The sequence below is a fragment of the Notolabrus celidotus genome, chromosome 23 (assembly GCF_009762535.1).
Source record: "Notolabrus celidotus isolate fNotCel1 chromosome 23, fNotCel1.pri, whole genome shotgun sequence".
Classification (NCBI taxonomy): Eukaryota; Metazoa; Chordata; class Actinopteri; order Labriformes; family Labridae; genus Notolabrus; species Notolabrus celidotus.
The window spans coordinates 17,835,871-17,857,847 of NC_048294.1; the positions used below are offsets into that span (position 1 = coordinate 17,835,871).

Below are 21,977 nucleotides of genomic sequence, written 5' to 3' on the forward strand. Positions count from 1 at the left end.
TGACATATTGTAAGTAGTATAGATGAATACATTTATATGTGTATGTAATATGACTGTATGAAGATAGTAAAAATTACTATATACTGGTAACATGATCAGTTTTAATAAACAATAATAATATAATATAACATAGCATAATATAATGATTATTATTAATATATAATTTAATGTTATATGCATTACAACATATTATCAGCCAGAGAGTCAGTGCAGGATGAGATAAAATTAAAAACTATATATAAGTATAGATTTATAGTCAGCAGAATTATAAATATGAAAATACTGTATGATATATGTAGTGACTGTCCTTGACCTTTCCATTTCCAGTCACTTTGGGAGGTGATGTGGTTGTCCTTACGCACGGTTGAATACAGAGAGTAATTAAATTGATGTCCAAAACCAGATTTTCCTTTGGGTGATGTTCCCATTTATTGCAGTGAAAAGAATGTGACTTACACTGTCCAGTTTGTTCATTCAGCTTGAATGCATGTATGTATGGTAAGAACCCTGTGCTCCCTTCACTTTCCAACAAAAGACTAGGCTACATGCCCTAATTTGTACACCTGGTGACCATCAGCAGGCATTCAAAAATAAACCAATGTCAGGGAAAACATCACCAATCTAGTGGTTTACAAAAATGCCTAAACAAATGGCTCCTACAATATGCTTTATAATGGTACAGCAATGTTACATAGAAACTAAGTGCATATTTTACCAGAATTGAAAAAACAAAATACACCCCAAACCGCTAGTTGGCGGTAGTGAGCGTCGGTGTAGTTACAGCTGCTGCTTTAATATAAGAGTAAAGGAAGCCAGTAAAGACCTCTAACCTATGCCTCTAACCGCTAGCCTCTAACATTTAAACTGTTACAACATAAACAAAGATTAATCTCGAGGCAAGGTGAGGTCTGATCTAGGGTTCTAGTTGAAGTTTGTGTGATTGAAGTTTGCTGTAAGAAAGCTCATCAATTCGATGCGCACACCAGTTATTACGGTAATTCTGACAGAAAGAATAAGTGAGTGACTTCTACATTGATGCAGTCAGTATTACAACCTGTGGCATGATGCTTAAGCCAGCTTACTAAAGTAATTCAACACTGTTATGGGGTAACTCTTTGATGATAACTGTTTATTTTTATCATGTTTGTTGTCCACATTATTCAGATCAGCCATGCCCATGCTGTCAGCCTTCTCCTTCCCTTTCCCTGAAACTCGATTCTTCAAAGCTGGGAGCCTAATCTACAAGTTCAAGATCAGAGGAGGCAGCAGCTACAGGCAAGCTGAATATTTACATCTTCACAGCATCTCATTTCTACTTCATGTCCATTATTATCATTATCTCCAATGTTTTCCCTTTTTACAAAGCACAACTGCAAAGCTGGAATGAATTTAATAATTCAATTTAAAGAAGTAGTATGCAGGAAATTAGAATTAATTTGAGAATCGGCTTTAGTTGCAAAACTTAGTGGATTTTTTTGTTTGTTTTGTTTTTTTAAATAAACGAGGAGGATGTTCCAATGATACACCAGAGATAGCCGGTTATCACTAGAAATTAAATCATTTTTCACATACTGTTTTTATCCTCTTGCAAAGCTGCAACCTACGATCTTAAAATATGAAGCCAATGTGGAAGTGTTAAAAACTGCAGTTCATCAAGCGTCTGCTTGAGGCTGGCTTCAAAAACACCAGAAGCCTGGTTCAAAAAATGGTTTAGGTCTGAGTAGCTCTTTTCTCTATCGGCACACACTGTACGGGGGGATTTTTTTTTATAACTCAGTCTTTATTTATTTTTTAAAATTTGAGGGCATTTGAAGACAGACAGGAAATGTGGAGAGTTGGGGAAGACATGCAGCAAATGGTCGAGGCCGGGAATCGAACCATCGACCTCTGCGACAAGGACTATCGCCTCTGTATGTGGGGCGCTTAGACCGCTTGGCCACCAGCGACCCATAACTCAGTATTTTTAAAGATATTAAACTTGTGAGTTTTGCCCAAATTATGACATGGCTGACTTGATTGACAGGCGGGCACCCTGTAGCTGTTAAGGCTAAAGGCCTGCCTCTTTACCTCACACTAGCTTGGACGAAGGATGACGTCACAGATATTACATCCATTTTTTATATAGTCTGTTGTATGATTGACGGAAGTAGTATCCGTGACGTCACCTATCTGTTTCGGAAGCACTGTTTCGGAAGCACTGTTTTGAAGCCGATTTTAGGTGGGAGCCATATTGGAAATGCTGAACACAACCTAACTTCTGTCGAGCTAGTGTGAGGTAAAGAGGCGGGCTTTGAGCCTCCTAGCCAACTGCTACAGTGTTCCCGCCTGTCAATCAAGTCAGTCATGTCCTTAAATGGGCAAAACTTGTAATCTTAATATCTTCTGCACTGTGGTGTTCCCCCGTACAGTGTGTGCCAATAGAGAAATGAGCTACTCAGGTTACCAGCTAACCAGGCTGCAAAACATGTTTATTATTGCGATTATTGTTTATTATTGCTGCAAAGATCGTCGTTTTTGAATGGGTTTGTATGTGGTTTATGGTGTTTTCTTGGCTCGGACGAAGGGTGACGTAACGGACACTACGTTCATTTTTTATTCAGTCTACGAGGAAACACTAAAACTGCTTGAGGATAAGGGGCTATTTCTTATTTTCTTTCTAAACTGACATGACTCTGGAGTACACCAAACTGCACATGGTGTTGATAATTTCCATTTTATTCTTAATAAGTTCTCACATTATTTGTTCCATCTCTTTTTCTTTTTTTACTAGATTAGAACATAAAGATTGAAACATTAAAATCTCCATAAACCAAATAAACCAGCAAAGGGAAAAAAGATCTGTGTTGCATCCATTCGCCCCAGGGTTTGGTTCTTCAAAACATTGCAAAATGTTCTTCATTCTCATCTTTGGATGATTCACAGCATGATACACAGATCTTTCATCACAGTTTTCTTTTTTTCAAACACTGTAATGGCTACCATTACATGCTGTGATGTGTGATTCCTTTAAAATTTGTTTCATCTGCAAAACAAGAGGATCGAGGGACAGTGGTGTAAAGGAACAAAGTACTTTTGGTAGTTTCATATATTACTTGAGTTTCTGTATTTTTTGCAACTTTCACTTTTACTCCGCTACATTTATATTGTCATCATACTTACACGCTACAAAATAAAGTGTGAATATAATTGTCTCAGGATATATGGATCATAGGGACTGTGCGTGTTCATCTCAGCGAGACCACACACAGCCTGTGAACATTCATCAGTCTCAACAGCATGAACGAAGCAGCCTCGTCGACTAGTGATAGTGGAGATACCACCACACCTCCACCTGCTAGTTGCGCTTCAGGAGAAGACGCCCGTGGCCATATCTAAAAAACCTTTTTGCTTTAGTCGGGATGAAAGATTCATCTTACAGGATGAAGTGCCTCCTGTGTTTGCCCAAAAAACTCAAAATAATCGCATTCCAAAACTCACCGTCAAACCTAAAAAAACACATTGTGGTAAGTGAATCATCTCACTGCAGTAATAAGTATGGATACCATATTGTCAATACTGAATTCGATCCCTTCTCTCTGCAAGTTGTCTGTGAAGCTGAACACACCTCTACCTGCCTCTGCAGCCTGTCAACGACTAGTTAGCATTGCAGGACTTGTCTTCAGCCCACGAAGAGCACAACTGAACTCTCACAATTTTGAAAACCAACTTCTGCTGAAGATGAACCGCAAATTTGTGGACTTTAATTAAGGAAGGGAGGGAGCAGTGGGAGAAAAGAAGGGAGCACAAGGAGAAGGAGGGAGGGAGGGAGCAAGAGGTGAAGGAGGGAGGAAGGAAAGGAGCAAGAGGAGAAGGGAGCTGAGGGAGGGAGGGAGGGAGGGAGGGAGGGAGGGAGGGAGGGAGGGAGGGAGAATTAAACTTAATAAAGCTTGTGATAGAAACAACAATTTCTAGCTGTTTTGTTTCTTTGTACTTTTACTTTTGATACTTAATTTCATTTAATTTGAGCTACTTCAAGACTTCTACTCTAGTGCTTTTTTAGTGGGTGACTTTCACTTTTACCTCAAGTAAGATATCTTTACTTTTACTCAAGTATGGCTTTCAAGTACTTTATACACCATTGTTGAGGGGATCCACATGACAGTTATATCTTTATTCAGGAATAACATCATAATAAGAGTCTGACTCATCCTAGATTCCTTAAAGGGTCCAGGATGAAGATGTTATTTGAAGTGTTTCTTTGACAGTCATTCTGTTAAAGCCCTTTGAACGCATATTTTGCATCAGAAAAAGGCATTCTGATATATATATAGTGCTTCAATATAATCAGCCAGTATAATAAGTAACAAAACTGGAGCAGCTCATAATGTATGATAACACAGTAAATGTGACAAATGTGTGATGGTGATGCCATAATGTGTATGATATATTTTCATCAGTGGAGAGGAAGTTATGGAAGGTAACTGCTTCAATCAAGAGCTGGAGGTAATTCTGAATACTGCTCAGCTCCATCAGCATTCATAATAGCTGTGATAAATCATTGTCATTCACACTCATCTTTATAAGATTCATCTCTACCTGATTAAATGTGACCTGGCTCATATTTCTCTTTCTTTTTTCCCCTTTTATTCCAGGAAATTGTCAGAACTGTTCTTGGCAACCTTGACAGTCTACAACCCTTCTCCAGTTCCCACTTCAATGTCTTCCCTTGTATCCTCTGCAGTGCATTCAACAATTTGTGCATTCAGCCATGTTTTTATATGTCCTTCAGCTTTCTACCTGTTCCGCTAATTCCTCTATATCTATATCCATCTATAGATCAAAGAATGAAGCTGTTGATTGTCTACTCATGACGATCAAAATACTGATTCAATACAGGTGTGCTGTGTTTCTTTAACTGTAACTATCAGACAAAAAGCTATGGGAGGGAGGGTCACAGGCCGTTTGCAAGCAATCTGGTGATAATCTCAGAGCCTACCCGTCTATTATTTTCCTCTACCTTGAGAAAAATATGGAAAAAGGTGAGGACAAAAGCACATCAACTTAATCTAAATACATCATTTTCAATAGAGACAAATGTTGAGCCAAAATACATCCTGATTTTTGATATGTATAGATCTTTTGCATGTGTTTTTCTTGTTTCAGGAACAACAGCAGAGGAGAAGTTGAGCTCAGTGAGTGTTTGTGGTTGCTTTTGTTAATCAGAGTTTAAAAATGAAAGTCTCCTCTCTCCAGTAGTAGTCCGTTAATTCACACTAGCTATTTTATTCTCATCTAATATTTAAATGGTGATTAATATTTGCATTTTACACTAACATTTTGTCTCTTACATTAAGATTTGACTTTTTTTCCATACATTTGTCAATCATCTGTGGCAATGTATTTTTCTTAAGGTGAATACCACCAAAACTACTGGTACCAGTTCACTTCCTGAGTTTGATAATGAACTTAAATTAAGAGTAGAGACACATTTGAGTAAAAAAGACAAAGTCTCCCCATACAATGTTTTATATATGGCACAATGTGTTTGTTTCAGGATGAAGACGCTGTGTCTGAGCCCCAGACAAAGCGCTATAAAACAGATTCACCACTAGAGGAGGCCATACTAAAGGACTTAATCCATGAGTTTGAGAATGAGCGCAAGATTTGTAGCACTGGGTAAGTATTGTCTTTTCTAATGTAGAGCTAATCCATTACTTTATTGCTAACTGCCCTGTATAATATAACTATTTATTTTACCTTTGTGTGACAGCTGATGTAACTCTAAATTTTATTTATGTATTTTATGTCATTTTATTGTTTCTATATTTGTACTCTTTTTTTTTTTTTTTTTAGAATACAATAGAATAGATATTTGTTGTCATTGTTGTGAGAGAATGAAAGGCAGTTCAGCAGCTCTTCACATTAGCAGCAAGAATTCAGCATTTAGATTAACACAATAAAAACTATAAAAAAAATTAAGGCACAGTAAAATAATATAGAAAATATTGCACTCTTTATATTATTAATTACACTGTTGTTTCTGTGCAGATACCAGTATAGTTCTACTCTTATTATTCTTGTACTTCTCTTGCTGCCATGTCTGTGTTGCTGCAACAACCACATTTCCCCCCAGGGATCAATAAAGAATGATCTTATCTTATTTAATTTAAGCTTTACATGTTTAACGATAAGTAAATATAAACCAAGGTTCCTTTATTGTACCAAGAAATAACATTTTCAGTAATGTGATGCATATGTCTGTTAAGAGACATTTGAAAAGAAAACATCTTTCTTTTATCTATTTCATTAAAAACTGTTTTAAGTTAAGTGAGTGAATGAACTAAGCAATTGTATGATCGTGTGTGTGTGTGTGTGTGTGTGTGTGTGTGTGTGTGTGTGTGCGTGTGTGTGTGCGCCTGTCTGAGTTGGGTCTATTTCTCATCAAAATAGTGCGCACTGTTTTGAGTTTTGGTCCAACATTCTTTCTGCAAAGATTCTTGGGTAATAAGACTATATATGCTATTTACTTAAAAATAGCGCCAAATCACAACAAATGTTATCTCAAGTCTCTTTTTCAAACACAGCAGGTCTAGACCGTACTCTATGTTATATTATTAACAAAAACCCAACATCAAGACAGGATACGACTCAGCCTTATCTCATCTTAATCCACCATGAGTATTGCACCTTGCATGTATTTAGCTAGTTACAGCGGAGAGGAAAAGCTTCCTTTAACAGGCAGAAACCTCGAGCAGAACCAGACCCATGTTAGACACACATCTGCCTCGTCGAGTTGGGGTCAGAAAGAGGGATAGAGGAGAATAAGAGAGAGAGTACAAACAACTTAGTCTTAATAAACACAGTGGAAGTCCTTTTAATAATTAGCCTTTTAGCATGGGTTGCTAATCAATACAAATTATTGTGCATGACTGAAGTAGATGATAGTGGTAGGGTTAAACTTCAAGTTTCAAGTCTTGATTTTGCAAAAAAGGTACATTATTGTTATGTACTGTATCTTAGTGCTATGGTATAACATTACACATACCATGACAAGAGAATTTTATTGATATCACACACTTGTTATTAAAATAAACAGACTCAAAGTCACTCAGCTTATCCTTCTTCCTGAGCTTTATTCAGTGTAAGGATGTTATGTGACAGAATCAGGCATACATAAATTACTACCTGATTTAAAGGTGTTGTTTTACATAATGTGCAGCTGAAGATAATGGGGACAACAGCTTGTTCACACTAGTGTTATACGTGTCTACACACACCTGTGTATAAATAATATTACATGTTCTTATTCAATAATTCACTAAGCATCTATTCAAACAACTGCCCTGGGTTCACACAGGGAAAAAAAACTCACACACACTTTGATGCTTCAGGGATTCTTGTGGTTATGAAACAGACAAGAGGCGAACGGGCGCCACCTCAATCACACTGACAGTCAGATCACTGGGGCAGAAGTGATTATTTAAAATGTGCACACACACACCCACCCCCACACACACACACACACACACACACACACACACACACACACACACACACACACACACACACACACACAAACAAGGTCTTGTCCTTCACTTGTTTGTTATTTTAACGCACCATGATTGTCTTTTTTTAACTTCAGAAACACACTCAGATGCACAAACTGTGAAAACATCCTGGAAACAGCAAGGCCTCAAGCATCATTACCTGTTCACAGGAAATCAAGTGTCAGTGAGCAATTCTCATTGAATTACATTCACCACATTGACTATTACTCTTTACAAGTCATAACAAAGACACTACAGAAAAACACACAGAGGGAGTGTGTAAGCTCATACATATTGACAGGATTATGTATCATCAGAGGCTTCCTAAAAACTGCTTATTCACAGATGGCATTTATAGGTGTGTGTGTGTTCATGTGTTCATGTGTGTATGTGTGCCATGAAGAGAAATATGGTTTGTTTTCCTTTTAAACCTTCTGGAAGAATAAGATAAGAATACATTTCAAAGCCTCTGTATGCAAGCAGAAATATTATGGTGCAATGATAGTGTGATACTTTCCTGATCCACTTTGTTATTGAGAAGCTGACTTTTCAGAATTGTTTCAAAGTTGTTGTTGAGGGGTAAAGATGTAGAGTGTTTGTTTTTTTCCTGAGTCTCGTGTCTCCTTTAGTCTTTGATTTTAACAAACAATTGAGGCGCTTTTAAAGGAGAACTGTGTGGTTGTTCTGTTCCAAATAAAAGTGACATCACCTCACTCAAAGATATGAATAAACTTGTCTGTGTCCAACTTTAACAGGCAGCGCCTGTACAACTTAAGCATTAGAGGAGAGGCCAAAGGAGAACCCGGACATGTTGACAAGGTGATTCTTTTTAATGTTCAATCATTTACTCATCAAATTCACAGGTTAGCTGATATGTCACTCTCTTTAATGTCAAGGTAAGGAGTCCATCATTTCAGCCCACAGTAGTTTAGATTGACTTGGTTCCAACGTGTTATCTTCCAACATCAATCTCACAACACACTTTCGTTTCCTCCCTGCCTCTTATATAAACACACACTTGTAGCATCGCCGTCTTTATTGGAGCCCCAGGCTAACATTAGCGCAGACAGGTAGGATAACAAGTGTTATTAAGGTTAATAATAGCATTACATCAGCTGGAGAGTGGACATGTTTCTGTGTGTCTCTGGTGGTGTGCTTCAGTTTGATTAGCAACATAGTCCTAAAATTACCCACGCCTCACTCTGTTTTAATCTGTGGCGCTTCATCTCCTCTGATCCTGTGAGTTTTTAAACTTGTCCACTCTGACAGGGTTTTTTCTACCTCATTCATCGCTAGGCTTTAATGTTTCCACTTAAATTATTTTTCGGTGGAAAAAGTGATTTAAACTAATCATGTCAGCCCATGAGTTATGTATTTCTGAGAGGGACGGGCCAGTACAAGTCTACCAGTGCTAAAAAAGATTGAGATGAGCATTGGTTGTTGAGCATTGTTTTTTATTTATTTACATGTTGCCAAAAGGTACGTTTTTTTTTTACATCTCTATGAATTAAATGCATTAACATTTAAGCTCATTAAGGCCAAATGGCAGCCTCCAAAGTTGAAAAATAAAAAGTTGGAAGTACAAAACTGAAGCTTCTACAGTGTCTTCCGAGACTGGCTTCAAAACCCAAGAAGACCCTTTTAAAGACAAAAAATGCCCATTTTTAAATCATACAGAAACATGTTTAAAAAACCTGGAATGAAAAAAAAATGTGGGTCCAAATCTCATTCCTTTGCTTAACATGTCAGGACCAAGCTGCAACCTCCGGTCTTAAAATATGAAGCCCATGCGGAGAGTTATAAACTGCAGCTCATTGAGCGTCTATTTGAGGCTGGCTGCGGAAACACCGGAAACCACATACACCCCCATTCAAAAAAGACAATCTTGACAGCATAAATAAACATGTTTACAGCCTGGTACAAAACACGGTTTAGATCTGAGTATCTAATTTCTTAATCGCCACACACTGTACGGGGAGTGAACTATTTTCTAATGCAACAGTTCAGAAAATATTAGATTACGAGTTTTGCCCTTTTAAGGACGTGACTGACTAGATTGACAGGCAGGAACACTGTAGCTGTTGGCTAGGAGGCACAAAGGCCCGCCTCTTACCTCACACTAGCTCGACAGAAGTTAAGTTGCGCTCAGCATTTCCAATATGGCTTCTGCCAACGACTGGCTTCAAAACAGCACTCAGAAACAGATGGGTGACGTCATGGATACTATGTCCAATATTTATACAGTCTATGGTCAGGACAGAGCAATCCCTCCTCACAGTATTTACAGTTTCAAAGAAATGATAAGACAGTTGGTGTTAGCTCAGTTTAATTGCTCTTAATTTGTACTACTGGGGGAAAAAATCTATCTTTTCTTCACTTTTAACCATTACTCTTATCACCTTTTTCTTCAGGAAGGAGCCAAAGACGCTATTGTACCCCAGCAGGAATCTGGTCTCAACACTATCAGAGGAAATGGGACTCCAGACATGAGACAGGAGGAGGAGGACGAAGAGGAAGAAGAAATTTCAGACTCCAAAGGTGGTTCACCTGTTAAGCCTGGGATCTTGACTCGGCTGGCCAGGTTGGTACAATGGCACAGTGAGTTGTAGGCATGTACACCTTTAGTCTGGGTAGCCAGATTTAGAATAACCACACCAACAGTTAACAATTTCTCATGCTCAGATCCATAAATCTGCACACTGCAAGGGTCCCAATTTTACCTGAGCCGAATACTGCATATCTGCCAGAATAAAACTATCAAACACTCAAACGACTTGGGTAAATCTTGCTGGTTTAATCATAGAAATTACAATAGTCTTAGAAATATCAGTTAAGATGAGATGTGGTGATGTCCTTAGGCACATAAATGACTGATGTGTTCAGAAGTCTTGTTGTCTGGGTGCATAGTCACAGTACTCTGTACTCTGTACTCTGGGAACTTTGTTACCTAGAGCAAATAAGTATTCCTTTATTTCTCTCTTTGCAGCCGTGTGTTTCCCTTCTCCTTGTTTGTCAAAGATCCCTGAGAGGAGGATCTACCTGGTCCAGTGGTGGAAAGTCATCCTAGTTTGTTTGGTAAAAGTTCTGCAGTGTAAAAAAAATGGGTAGCTGTGTTGCATCATTAGTGTCCTTTTTTTTAGTTCTCCTTTTGTTCTGGAAATGTTGCACAGGTTTTAACAGATACTAACATTGCTCCACAGTGAAATTCACTATTTAAGGGTGTCAGCATTTTTACTGATACTGAAAGTGATTTTTTTTTTTTTTTTCCAAATCATTCATGGCTGTTGATTTCATGATATTTGATTTTGTTCAGAAGGAAAGGCACATCATTTTTGTTTCATAGTACCACATAGGGATAACTGAAATAAATCTTACTTCACAGTTTTCATCATTAATCTAGCCACAGTTGGTTTTGCTTTTGTTCTTTGCCAACCTCTTTTCATTTGTGTCCTCCTGTTGTAACACTTTCTTATATGTGTTTCTTAGTTCCTAAAGCTCCTTGTATTTATTTGTCTCACTTACTCCAACTTTAAGACTTTCAAATAGATTTAATCTGAAGTGAATAATTATTTATTTACAAGTTCAGAAAAGAAGGAACTGAAGTGTGCAGTGGCTGGGGTTAAGCTCTCAGAATGCAGGCCTGTTCGTCGTACCTAAGGCCTCTAAAAGTAGTAATTGAGGTAGAGCCAGGGCGGTTGTGGCTCAGTGGGTAGAGTCGGTTGTCTATCAGTCGGAAGTTTGGCGGTTTGATCCCAGCTCCAGCAGTCACGTGCCAGAGTGCCCTTGAGCAAGACACTTAACCCCAAATTAATCCCGCTGTTGTGAATGTGTATGAATAAGATTACCCAATAATGATGGATACTATATAGCAGCCTCTACCATCAGTTAGTGAATGTGATGTGAAAGAGTGAATGTGACGAGTAGTGTTAAAGCGCTTTGAGTGGTAAGAAAGAATACAAAGCGCTATGTAAGTACAAGTCCATTTACCAAAAGTAGTATGGGAGGTAGAGCCTTCAGTTATCAGGCACCTCTCCTTTGGAATCATCTACCAGAATAATCTACCAATCAGTACTTTTAAGATTAGGCTTAAAACTTTCCTTTTAGATGAAGCTGTTAGGGCTAGATCAGGCTTGGACCAACTCTTAGTTACGCTGCTATAGGCTTAGACTTAGAAAACATTTGTTGTGATTTGGCGCTATATAAGTAAAGATTGATAATTTGGCTCCATCATGACATCTTTACTCAAAGATGTCATGAGGTTAGGAGAGGGGTTACAGGATTTCCCCGCCTGATGGGTGTAGACACTAACAGTGGTGGGTAGGAAGGATGTGGCGTGTGGCATAGACTTATGTAGAGCTACACCTGGACAGTGTTAAGAAGAAGAACTGGAGGGGACTGTGATGGCGGAGGATCGCAATGATGAACAAACTGAAATGAAGAACAAACTGAAATGAAGAACAGCTGAAGAGAGGAGAGCAGATTTACAATTTGAAAGCAGAAGGATGATTGGTGCATAGAGATAATGTGAAATTATTGTTTGGTACTTAAATAAATGATCATAAACAGCTGATCAGAGAATCAAAAGAGAGCGGGAGTGAAATGAATGAATGATAACTGATGCTGAGCTTCATTTCTTCAGCTGAAGCAGTAGGACTTTTAACAATCTGCCTTGAACAGTGCAAAGTTTGTTTACAGGCTTAGTCTGATTTAAACTACTCAGCAGTACATTGTGTTTTTTAAACTCAGAGTTGTCTCAGTGGCACTTGTTGAATAATTGTTCTGAATTAATAATTGTCTGGTTAATCATTGTTCTTCCTCCAGTAGTTTGGGGATCTGTTGTTCAAAATGGAAACAAGCAGGAACAAGTTTCAGCATAATGGTTCCACGTTGTCTGTCGTATGAACTCACAAGTACACATTCCAGAGCTTTATTTTGGTGAAAGTTGAAGACAATGCACACTGTTGCTTAAATTTCCACTCCCCTGTGTGTTCTGTATGTGTGTTTTGTGATTGTATGTCCACATAAGTGAACACCTTGAGCTCCTGTGAGTGCAGCCTTGTGGAAACTCGACTTTCCTGCTGTCAATCTTAATTAGCTAAGTGTTCTATCTTTGTGTGATTGTGTTTTAGCTAGGTATACACAATATATATGTTTCCTATATACTATCAAAACTGCAGAAAAGGGGGTAAATTATATTTTTATGACTGCTGTTTGGTGTGTGTGTGTGCATGCACGTGGCAATGCCTGGATGTGTGTGTTTGCACATGGGGGTAAATGGGTCAACCCGACAACATCATCTTAGAAACAGGAAAACTTTGTCTAATCCGCTCCTTATATTGTCATAGAGCCCAAAATAACACACACATCATTTATCTCAGAGTCACATCCACTTACACACTTTGACCACACACAATATCCTGTCAAACATCACACACACACACACACACACACACACACACACACACACACACATAAAGCACACACACACACACACACACACACACACACACACGCACACACATAAAGCACTTGGAATAACAGACACAGACAGTGATATCAACCCCAACGTCAATCCAAAACATAGACACGCATCATGCACTCTTACACAGACACACGTGAATTACATCTTTTAATTTGCACACACACAAACACGTTTACATACGTACACACACTGAGATTAGAATAACAGGGCCGAAGTGGAAGTGGACACATTAATGATATTACAGTCATTCAAGACGCCATGGTTTCCACGGCAGCCGAGAATGACGGGGCCACTGACTGATACAAACATCAGTCACCCGGCTGAGTCACACAAGAGATATTTCTGTGTGTGTCTGAGTGAGTGAGAGAGAGAGAGAGCAAGAGGGGTCTCAAGTTCAGTTTAACAAAGTTCATTCATGTCTAACTCTCTCCTGATGAAGTGTTGTAGTCCATTCATATTTATAGTTTCTCTCTCTCTCTCTCTCTCTCTCTCTCTCTCTCTCTCTCTCTCTCTCTCTGGTTGGCATGGAATCAGAAGAAACACACACTATGGCCGTCCATGCAACTTATAATCAACACACTAATTGTTTTGTGTGAGTGTAGGTGGGGGGGTTTAAGTGATGATGTCACACATTCTGTTTTCCATTGACATAACCAGATTGGGAATGTTTTGGGTAAAGGGGCCATAAGATGATGATTGTGTTTTCCTTAGGATGTGTGAGTGTGAGAATGAGTGTGAGAGTGCAACAGTGGAAGCCAGAGCATATCCTGAATTAGGAATTGACAACTGTAATCTGTCCTATAGTTTTCTTAGTCCTTCTCACTGTGTGAAATACTTGATTCTGATTGGTCGAAACCCGTTGACAATGGTTTTTAACTTTGACTAACATGAGCAACAGCGGAGAGAACTAGACCACACACGTCACATCAAATCAATCCACAGATAATTGATCTGGAATATTTAGCTTCACCATAAAACGTATGGTATGGTGAGGTAAAACCATTGGTTTTCGTTAGCATCACGTTGGTAAACAATGTAGTAAAACCTTAGTTTTAGTTAGCATGCTAATTACATTAGCCAAACAACATGGACATTTTCATACTGATACCAAGTGGCAACCTCCGGTCTCAAAATATGAAGCCCATGCAGAAGTGTTAAACTGTAATTCATTGAGCGTCCGCTTGAGGCTGGCTGCAGAAAAACCAGAAACCACATACACACCAATTCAAAAAAGACGATCTTTGCAGCATTGATAAACATGTTTACAGCCTGGTTCAGAAAACAGCTTGGCTCTACGTAGCTAATTTCTCTATTGACACACACTGTATGGGGGTGATTTTTTTTCTAACGCGAAGGTTCAGAAGATATTAAGATGACAAGTTTTTAAAGGCGGGAACACGTAGCTGTTGGCTGGGGGGCTCAAACTCAGCCTCTTTATGTCACACTTTAACTGGTTGAGTTCCGCATTACCAATATGGCTGCCGCCGCCGATTGGCTTCAAAACAGTGTTCAGGAAAAGATGGGTGACATCCCGGATACTATGTCCATTATTTATATAGTCAATGACTGATACTTGTCCAGCAAACCTAGAAACATCAGTGGAGCAGGTTGTTGCAACTTTAGCTACACAGACACGTAAACCATGTGCAGTGGTGATGATAGCAGCAATGCTAAAAGTTGTGATTGTTTTGCTTACTTGAATCTAGAGCTAGCTTTAATCCTAAAAGCACAAATTATACTTTGACGCCAAATCCCAACAAACTTTTACAAACTGAGCAGGTCTAGACCGTACTCTATGTTATACTATTAACATAGACCCAACATCAAGACAAGATAAGATCAAGTCCCTTCAAACTGACAGGACTCAAACTCATTTCATCTTAATCCACCATGAGCATTGCACCTCGCAGTGTTTAGCAAGTTACAGTGGCAAGGAAAAACTTCCTTTTAACAGGCAGAAACCTCGAGCAGAACCAGACTCAACACAGCAGGACTACATTACAGTGGTGTTCCTCAGGGAACTGTATATTTTCATGGAAGATGATCAAAGGTCAAACCAGAATCTGTAGTTTGTCCTCCTTAAAAATAAAAGACGGCTTGTATAGCTCAAAACCCCAAATTTAACTTAGATGAATATAACACCTGGGATCAAACCACAGAGTAGTGAGTTTAAGCAAAACGTGAGTATGAATCACAAACTGGATCACATCCAGCCCCGTTTTTCTGTCAGGACAAAGATAGCTCTTTTACAGGAGAGTCATTTATTTTTATGGCCTAATATAAGTGGGCTACAGTGTCACAGTGGGCTTCAGTGACCCACAACAGTGATTATTCCCAAACCAGTCCAAACTTCTTAGGAAGTCTCATTGAAAAACCAAAAACCTCAGTAAGCTGATTCCGATTCCTGCTGTTCCAGCCAGTTGAGACATTTGTTACTTCACCCTGAAACCCAGTTTTGCATGGATACTCAGCAAGAGAAAACAAAAGACACTTGTGGGGTTTAAAGATATTTTTTAAGGGAGCTAATCATGGTCATCTGTGGTTTGATGTAGCAGTTTGTTACTGCTGCAAATGTCCAACAAATAATCTAAGAGGCTATTAAAAGATCACTTTACCCGAAGGAGTTTGGGAGGTGGTTGCTAAGCTGACATCCTCTGCTTAAGACAAGGGGGACGAGAAACAGAGCCAGGCGTTCCCAACAAAATGCCCATCATGTGCCGCACACACACACACACACGCACACACACACACACACACACAGATGACCCAAACCCACAATATCTTCTGACCCAACTCTGCCCTTCCGCTTGCAGCCGCAAATGGAAATCCAGGCAGACTTTTGTAAGTGTGTGAGTGTGTGATGTCTCCCGTTTTGTGTATTTGATAGATCACTTAGTTTGTATCAAGTGACAGAAGAGGCCCATTTCTTTCCTCTTTTTTGGGGTGGTTGGAGGGGGCAGGCAGGGATACTAACTTAATCTATGCATTTGGCCCCATGCCTTTGTGTGTGTTAATGCATGTGAGGTAGAGCGATGTGTGTTCTTACTATTGTGGTGGTGCAATGATGGAAAACCTATCTAGTTTTCCTCTGTGTCACAGCAACGGTGCCCCTAATGGTTTAAAACAGAGAGCATTAGGGGGAAGGTGGAGGGACATAGAGATGGTAACACTGCGGGAGGAAGACATTCAGGAAGGAAGCGAAAGGCAAATTGAACATTTTTAAGAAAGCGTCACTTTTTTGCAGGTAGAAAGAAAAGAGGAGAGAGAGGACCCACAAAAAAGAAGGAAAGATCCAGCGACTCTCAGCTCTCTAATTGTGGGTGTGTCCACAGCTATAAGTGCCTTCACTCGTACCTGTGTTACTTATATCCCCGCATGAGGCTCAGAACAGACACACACACCTGTCAGTCAACACACCTGCCCTGCACTCCAGAAGCTGCACTTCCTGCACTACAGTCCGTCTTCAGGTAAGAGTGAGCTCCTTTTCACACACCAGTCTGCATGTTGGTGAAACAGACTTTTAGAGCCTGTGATTGTTCTTTGATGTTTTATCTAAAAAAATAAATTGTTTCTTCTTTAATTTAATCAATTTTTCAATATTTTTTCTTAAGTTACAAGAAATGGGCCACAAGTAACATTTAGTGACAAAGTTGGGAAATTGCCCCCTTAACCTTTTTAAAGTGAATGCTTTGAAGGTTGAAATATGTGTACAGTTTCCCTAAATTCACATCTTATTAAGTTCTGATTCTGCAGCTTCTTTATACATTGGCCTTAATGAATGAGTGGATGTTCAAACTTAAGACTGCTTTCAAGCTTTGCAATTATGCAAAAGGTTTTAACACTTACTTGTTCTCAAAATATGCAAGTAAGTTTTGGTGCTTATCATACGTTTTACCACTTGGTTGAATTCTACTGTCCCAACAGTTTGATCGCTGTAAAAATAAGCATTTGTTATATGAATTATATACAACGACAAGGATTATTCCCTTTAAAAAGTCAAATATTCATAATACTGGAGCTTCACATGACAGATGCAATGTGACAGAATGTGTCTCCTTTGTGCCTGTGTTTTTTTCTAAAGATTTGCTCCCGTCATTAAGACTGTACATTTCCCCAAGCACCATTTTGCACAAGTTGTGATGTTGCTTTAGGGTGAAAAATAAATACATTTCACCTTGTTTAGTAAATATGAATACAAGTCAGATTAATAAATGATACGAGGTGTTTGCTCTTTCACTTTGCAGAATGAAGCCTCTTGTATTTAGTACTGCACATGGTCCACCCTACTGATATATATGTCTGCGTTAACCATAGAGTTAGAACACAGTCTGAGCTGTCCGTTATATGTGAGTTCAATTACAGACTAAAACATCATAAATAACTTATATTGAGATATTTTCCCTTCATAATTTCCAAATGTCTGTTTTTTAAAATGAAATTTCTCATGAAATTGCCAAAAGTGTTGTAATCTGTGTTGGTTTGAGTTTGATTGAATGACAGTCATTTAGTTTTGATGGAAACTATCTTCACATAACTGAACTGAAGACCAGACACTTTCCTCGTTTTGTCCCTTCTAGCACTGGTAGTTTTGATTTATATGTTAGTGTATAATTTATCAGTATATAAGGGTTAGCACTTTTCCGGGGCTAATGTTGTGCTGGCTGCACGGTGGTCTTGAACAGCAGCCCTCCCATCGCATATAACAACCCTCTTTCCTCAACAAAAAAACAAACCTTCAGGCATGGAAACCCCACATGAGAGGAAAAAGCCGGGCATTTCCCCCCTGCCCCACCAGCTGACACTGGGTTAATGTCCTCACACACACTCACACACACAATTCTTGACCTGTTAATTTGGTCATACCAGCAGCGTTAATGGCGTCCCCTGGGCCGTTCCATCATCAACACAGCAGCAATTCTCAACGTTCAAGTAGGAGGGAAGCAGAGCTGGAAATAGCTGCCATTTCAGAGGTCAAGGGTCGGGATCACCGAATTCCAGGGAAATCATGACTTTATTTACACACGTGTTGGGGGAGAGAACACGTGCTTGAATGGACACTAACTCAAGATCCTACATCATACATGCATGTGTGCACATACAGTGTGTGTACATGTTCCTACCTATATGTGTTCACGAGGCAGGAAACACAGATGAAGAAAAGATCCTTCACCTTTTCGTATGCCTGTATGAGTCGCTTCTAACATTGTGTACTTACGTGTGTCAGCAGGTAGCTGTTAAATGAGGCAGACTGAAAAGAGAATGAAAGACAGTACTGTTTTTATTCACATTGGCTGTTCCTCAGCTGAGTGACACAGGCAGAAATGCAGAATGGGAAATCACCTATTAAGTAAGGGGCTATGGGCAACACTTAGAGGGGGATGGTTTACCAGATGAGAGGAGATCAGATCAGGTTCTTCAGCTCAAGTATATGATTTATCAGAAATCGTTTTAGTAGTCAGGTTTGCTTGTTCTCATCCTTTTTATCCTATATGGCCAAGTATTTTATAATCATGACCTCATCACATCACCTAATCTCATGCAGTGTTTTTATTTATCTTCTATTTATTTGCTTTTAATTATTGTACATGTGAACCTCTAATCCTGGCATCTCTTTGAAAAGCCTCTACTCACAGTGCTAATGTCTTCACGTTTTTCCAACTTACCTTCAGCTTTTTTTCTCAAATTTTAAACACCTACTTATAAAAGTTGGAACTACTTCATGAAAACCTCTGAAAAACTCTGAGTTAAAGTAACAGCTTTCCTCCTTTTTGGTCCCTCCAGGCTTCCATCCAGATGTCTCTGTGTGTGACCTCACATTTCTGCCTGCTGGTCCTTCCAGTGATGTCACTCCTGCTACTTTTCTCTCCCATTGGTTGGAGCTATGATGGCCCCACCCCAGGGTGTCACTTGCACCGTAAGTAATAAATGACACTCTCAGACAGTCTCAGACTTTCAGGCGTATAGAACAGCCTTCATTTATTTTCACATAAACCAATAAGAAGCACTACAAAATCATTCTAGCTGAGAGATATCCTAGAGGTTCATTTCATATCAAGTTATTACAATACAACTATTTTGATTTAATAAAAGACTGCGTCCCTTTTTCTATCTTTTTCCCTGATCTCCAGCCTTCAACGTGACCATCCGCAGTGATCGCCGTGGCACATGTAAAGGAACCCACGTGGTCTATGCTTGTGTGGGCTACTGCGAGTCCAGCGCCTTCCCATCCAGATACTCAGTGCTGGTGGCATCAAACTTCACTCACAACATCACCTCTGCTTCACAATGCTGTACTATTAGCAAGGATGCTAAGGTAAAGGGAAATGTTGTGCTGGATGGAAAAAGAAAGTCTAACTGCAGCCTTCACAAATTCATCATGTCCTCTTGCTTGTCTTCTCTAAGGTCAAAGTTCGTCTGGACTGCCCTCAAGGTCATCACCACGAGGAAATGGAGATCATAACAGCAAAAGCCTGTCGTTGTGACATGTGCCGCAAGTCCCGTTACTGACACATGAAGACAGTATGCTGTGTATCAAATGGGCACCAAGCTAAGAACCACATTATCACGTATTACGTTAGATAGATGGTACAAACTTTGACAAACGAGGTCCAAGTAATACAGCAGTAACAAATCCTTTTTCTATCTGTGTCCACGTGGGAAACCCTGCTTATAGGAAAATGTCTTCCAAATAGGAGCTGTCAATGTGAGTGCGTCTTCATGTGAGTGTGTGAGTGTGTGGCTATGTTTTATATGATGTGTGAGGTTTTCTGAAAAGTGGAGTTTCTACTTTGCTTTGAGGCTTGACACACTTGACTTTGTGAGCAGCTAAACAATTGTTCCACTATTTCTCATCCAGCAAGTTCAACTTCAGACAGTCCAGATTTCTAATCAATCAAACTCTGTACCTGAGAAGACGTTATCATATCAGTTTTACATTTAAGACAGTTATGTAGCCTATTTGACCTGTTATTAATTAAAACTCAATACATTACAAACCTTTGGATTTAACATAAATGTCATAAACTGGTAGTTTCATTCATTCTTTGCAATAACCACTATCCACAGACAAAAGACCAAAGAATGTACAAATTTTATTTATATTTATGAATTTGAACTCAAAGACATTTTGTAAATAATATCTATTGATGAAACCAAAGAATGTTGGAAATGTCGATGAAATGAAAAGAGAAAGAATGCACTGTATTGTTTTGTGATGAAACCGTTTTTTTTTTCAATAAATTTCTATTCTGCAACTTTAAAATCTGTTACATGAATGTTTGATTTTTCTCACTCTACGAACACAAAACATATAGCGTCTACCGTTCAGTGAGCTATGTAGTACCTACACTCTCTAAATCCCTTACTGTAGACTTTGCATCAAACAGAGTCCTTAGACTTAGATTCTATGAGATATCAATCTATTCACTAGTGATCATTTAAACTGCTCTGGAAGTTACTGACATAAAGATAGGAATATGTATCAGTATACACTGAAGCTACTTCCAACATCTTGACCGCTTATCCCATTCAGGGTTGTGGGGGGCTGGAGGCTATCCCAGCCCGATGTCAGGTCGCCAACCTATCACAGGGCCAACATGGAAAGACAGCCAACCATTCACACACACACGCACACCTATGGGCAATTTAGTGTGACCAATCAACCTGGGGAGCATGATTTTCGACTGTGGGAGGAAGCCTGAGAACCCACACATGCATGGAGAGAACATGCAAGTTCCACACAGAAAGGCACCTGCGCTAACTGGGATTCAAACCAGGAACCTTCTTGCTGTGAGGCAACAGCCCTACCCACTGCATCTCCGTGCAGCCCCTGAAGCTACTTTTCCACCAAAAATATAAGGAACTTTTAAGTACCAGGAGCTTCAAAGGTTCCTCAGACCTCCTGTTGTCTGCATTTCCACAGGGGTTTAAAGACCCTAGTAATGTGGTTATTTAGTCTGCTGGCGTGAAAGCCTTCACTTTTCACACAGGTTTACAGACATTTTAAAAGTGCAATAACATTTCTCACAGCGAGCTCTATCTCACGACATATCCTGCAGTTAGCATCAAAGCCTTTCTTATTTTATCCCATGCACTTTTCTCTGTGGTATTGTGTTAACATATTGGTTTGTTAATGGTAAAACTGACAGTAACTACCTCAGAGCAACACATGTCCTCTAAATGCTAGGGGAACTATCCAGAGTGGGATTTTTTCAAAAACGCGACCCCTTGTAACCCCATGTAAATGTGCGATACACTGATCCTCTTAAAACTGTGACATCACATCCCCATTTCTATGTTCCTGGTCCTATAACCATGCAGGAGTAGGAGGATAATAACAATAACGACAGACTATCAAGCTGTGCTTGTGCTGCTGACTCTACTCAGTTTATTAATCAGACAAAGTTATAGGTTTTCCAGGATGCTTTCGCCACAGTCTTCTTGTTTGTTTGTACTCACCACTGTTATATAATTAATACACAGTCATGATGAGCTTTGTTGTGTTTCAATTTCAAAGTTATACTAACAACTACTGGTCTGGCATGCATTCTCCAGCATTCATTGGGACATGATTCAGAGCCTGGTCCTTGCTGGTGAAACATGCTAAGTACCCCCTAGAAATCCTGGTCCCTGATAAAAGTTCCTAGGGTAGAAATGTATTGAAATATGTAGCTATTGATTCTGTATTAGTAACAGTTAAGTTCTTCAGTCTAAGACTATAAAGGGCCCAGGTAAGGGACCTTATCATCTTAGAGTAGGCTGAAAACTTTAAATTTTGGTAAAGCTTATCATTACAGCTGGGTCAGGCTTGGAACAGCTGTTCGTTATGCGGCTATAGGCTTAGACACATTGGGATCCCCGCCCCTTTCACTTACTTTAATTCTCCCTGATGATGCACATACCTTTTAATATGTGTAAAGATTTCTCTTTGTACATAACAACATGTATAAATAGGCACAATCTTCAGCCTA

At 39.3% G+C, this 21,977-nt stretch overlaps 2 protein-coding genes across 4 annotated transcripts; both read left to right on the forward strand.

Annotated features, from left to right (window-relative positions):
• The first annotated feature begins 765 nt into the window (after positions 1–765).
• On the forward strand, positions 766–16,414 carry LOC117807419 (membrane-anchored junction protein). 3 transcript variants are annotated; one of them, XM_034676716.1, is made up of 10 exons: positions 766–1,016; positions 1,165–1,275; positions 4,437–4,482; positions 4,632–4,707; positions 4,908–5,018; positions 5,143–5,171; positions 5,534–5,655; positions 8,282–8,345; positions 9,938–10,107; positions 10,513–10,931. In XM_034676716.1, the coding sequence occupies exons 2-10, from the start codon at positions 1,172–1,174 to the stop codon at positions 10,550–10,552; spliced, it is 762 nt and encodes a 253-aa protein (XP_034532607.1). In that variant the 5' UTR covers positions 766–1,016; positions 1,165–1,171; the 3' UTR covers positions 10,553–10,931. The 3 variants fall into 3 exon arrangements, with proteins under 3 accessions (XP_034532607.1, XP_034532609.1, XP_034532610.1); XM_034676718.1 differs by having other exon boundaries at positions 775–901; XM_034676719.1 differs by lacking the exon at positions 10,513–10,931 and adding an exon at positions 16,253–16,414 and having other exon boundaries at positions 788–1,016.
• On the forward strand, positions 16,356–20,253 carry gpha2 (glycoprotein hormone subunit alpha 2; the record flags this gene model as incomplete). Its single annotated transcript, XM_034676720.1, has 4 exons — positions 16,356–16,475; positions 18,790–18,922; positions 19,137–19,321; positions 19,411–20,253. Coding segments are annotated over 4 exons (543 nt in total), but the record flags the coding sequence as incomplete, so codon positions are not given.
• Between the last annotated feature and the right edge of the window lie 1,724 nt (positions 20,254–21,977).

What these genes read in the sequence shown, in the direction of transcription:
- LOC117807419 (XM_034676716.1), top strand. Translation starts at nt 1,172, where the DNA reads ATGCCCATGCTGTCAGCCTTCTCCTTCCCTTTCCCTGAAACTCGATTC. An exon ending in CGCAAGATTTGTAGCACTGG is followed by an intron (nt 5,656 to 8,281) that starts GTAAGTATTGTC and finishes CAACTTTAACAG; the next exon opens with GCAGCGCCTGTACAACTTAA. An exon ending in AACCCGGACATGTTGACAAG is followed by an intron (nt 8,346 to 9,937) that starts GTGATTCTTTTT and finishes CTTTTTCTTCAG; the next exon opens with GAAGGAGCCAAAGACGCTAT.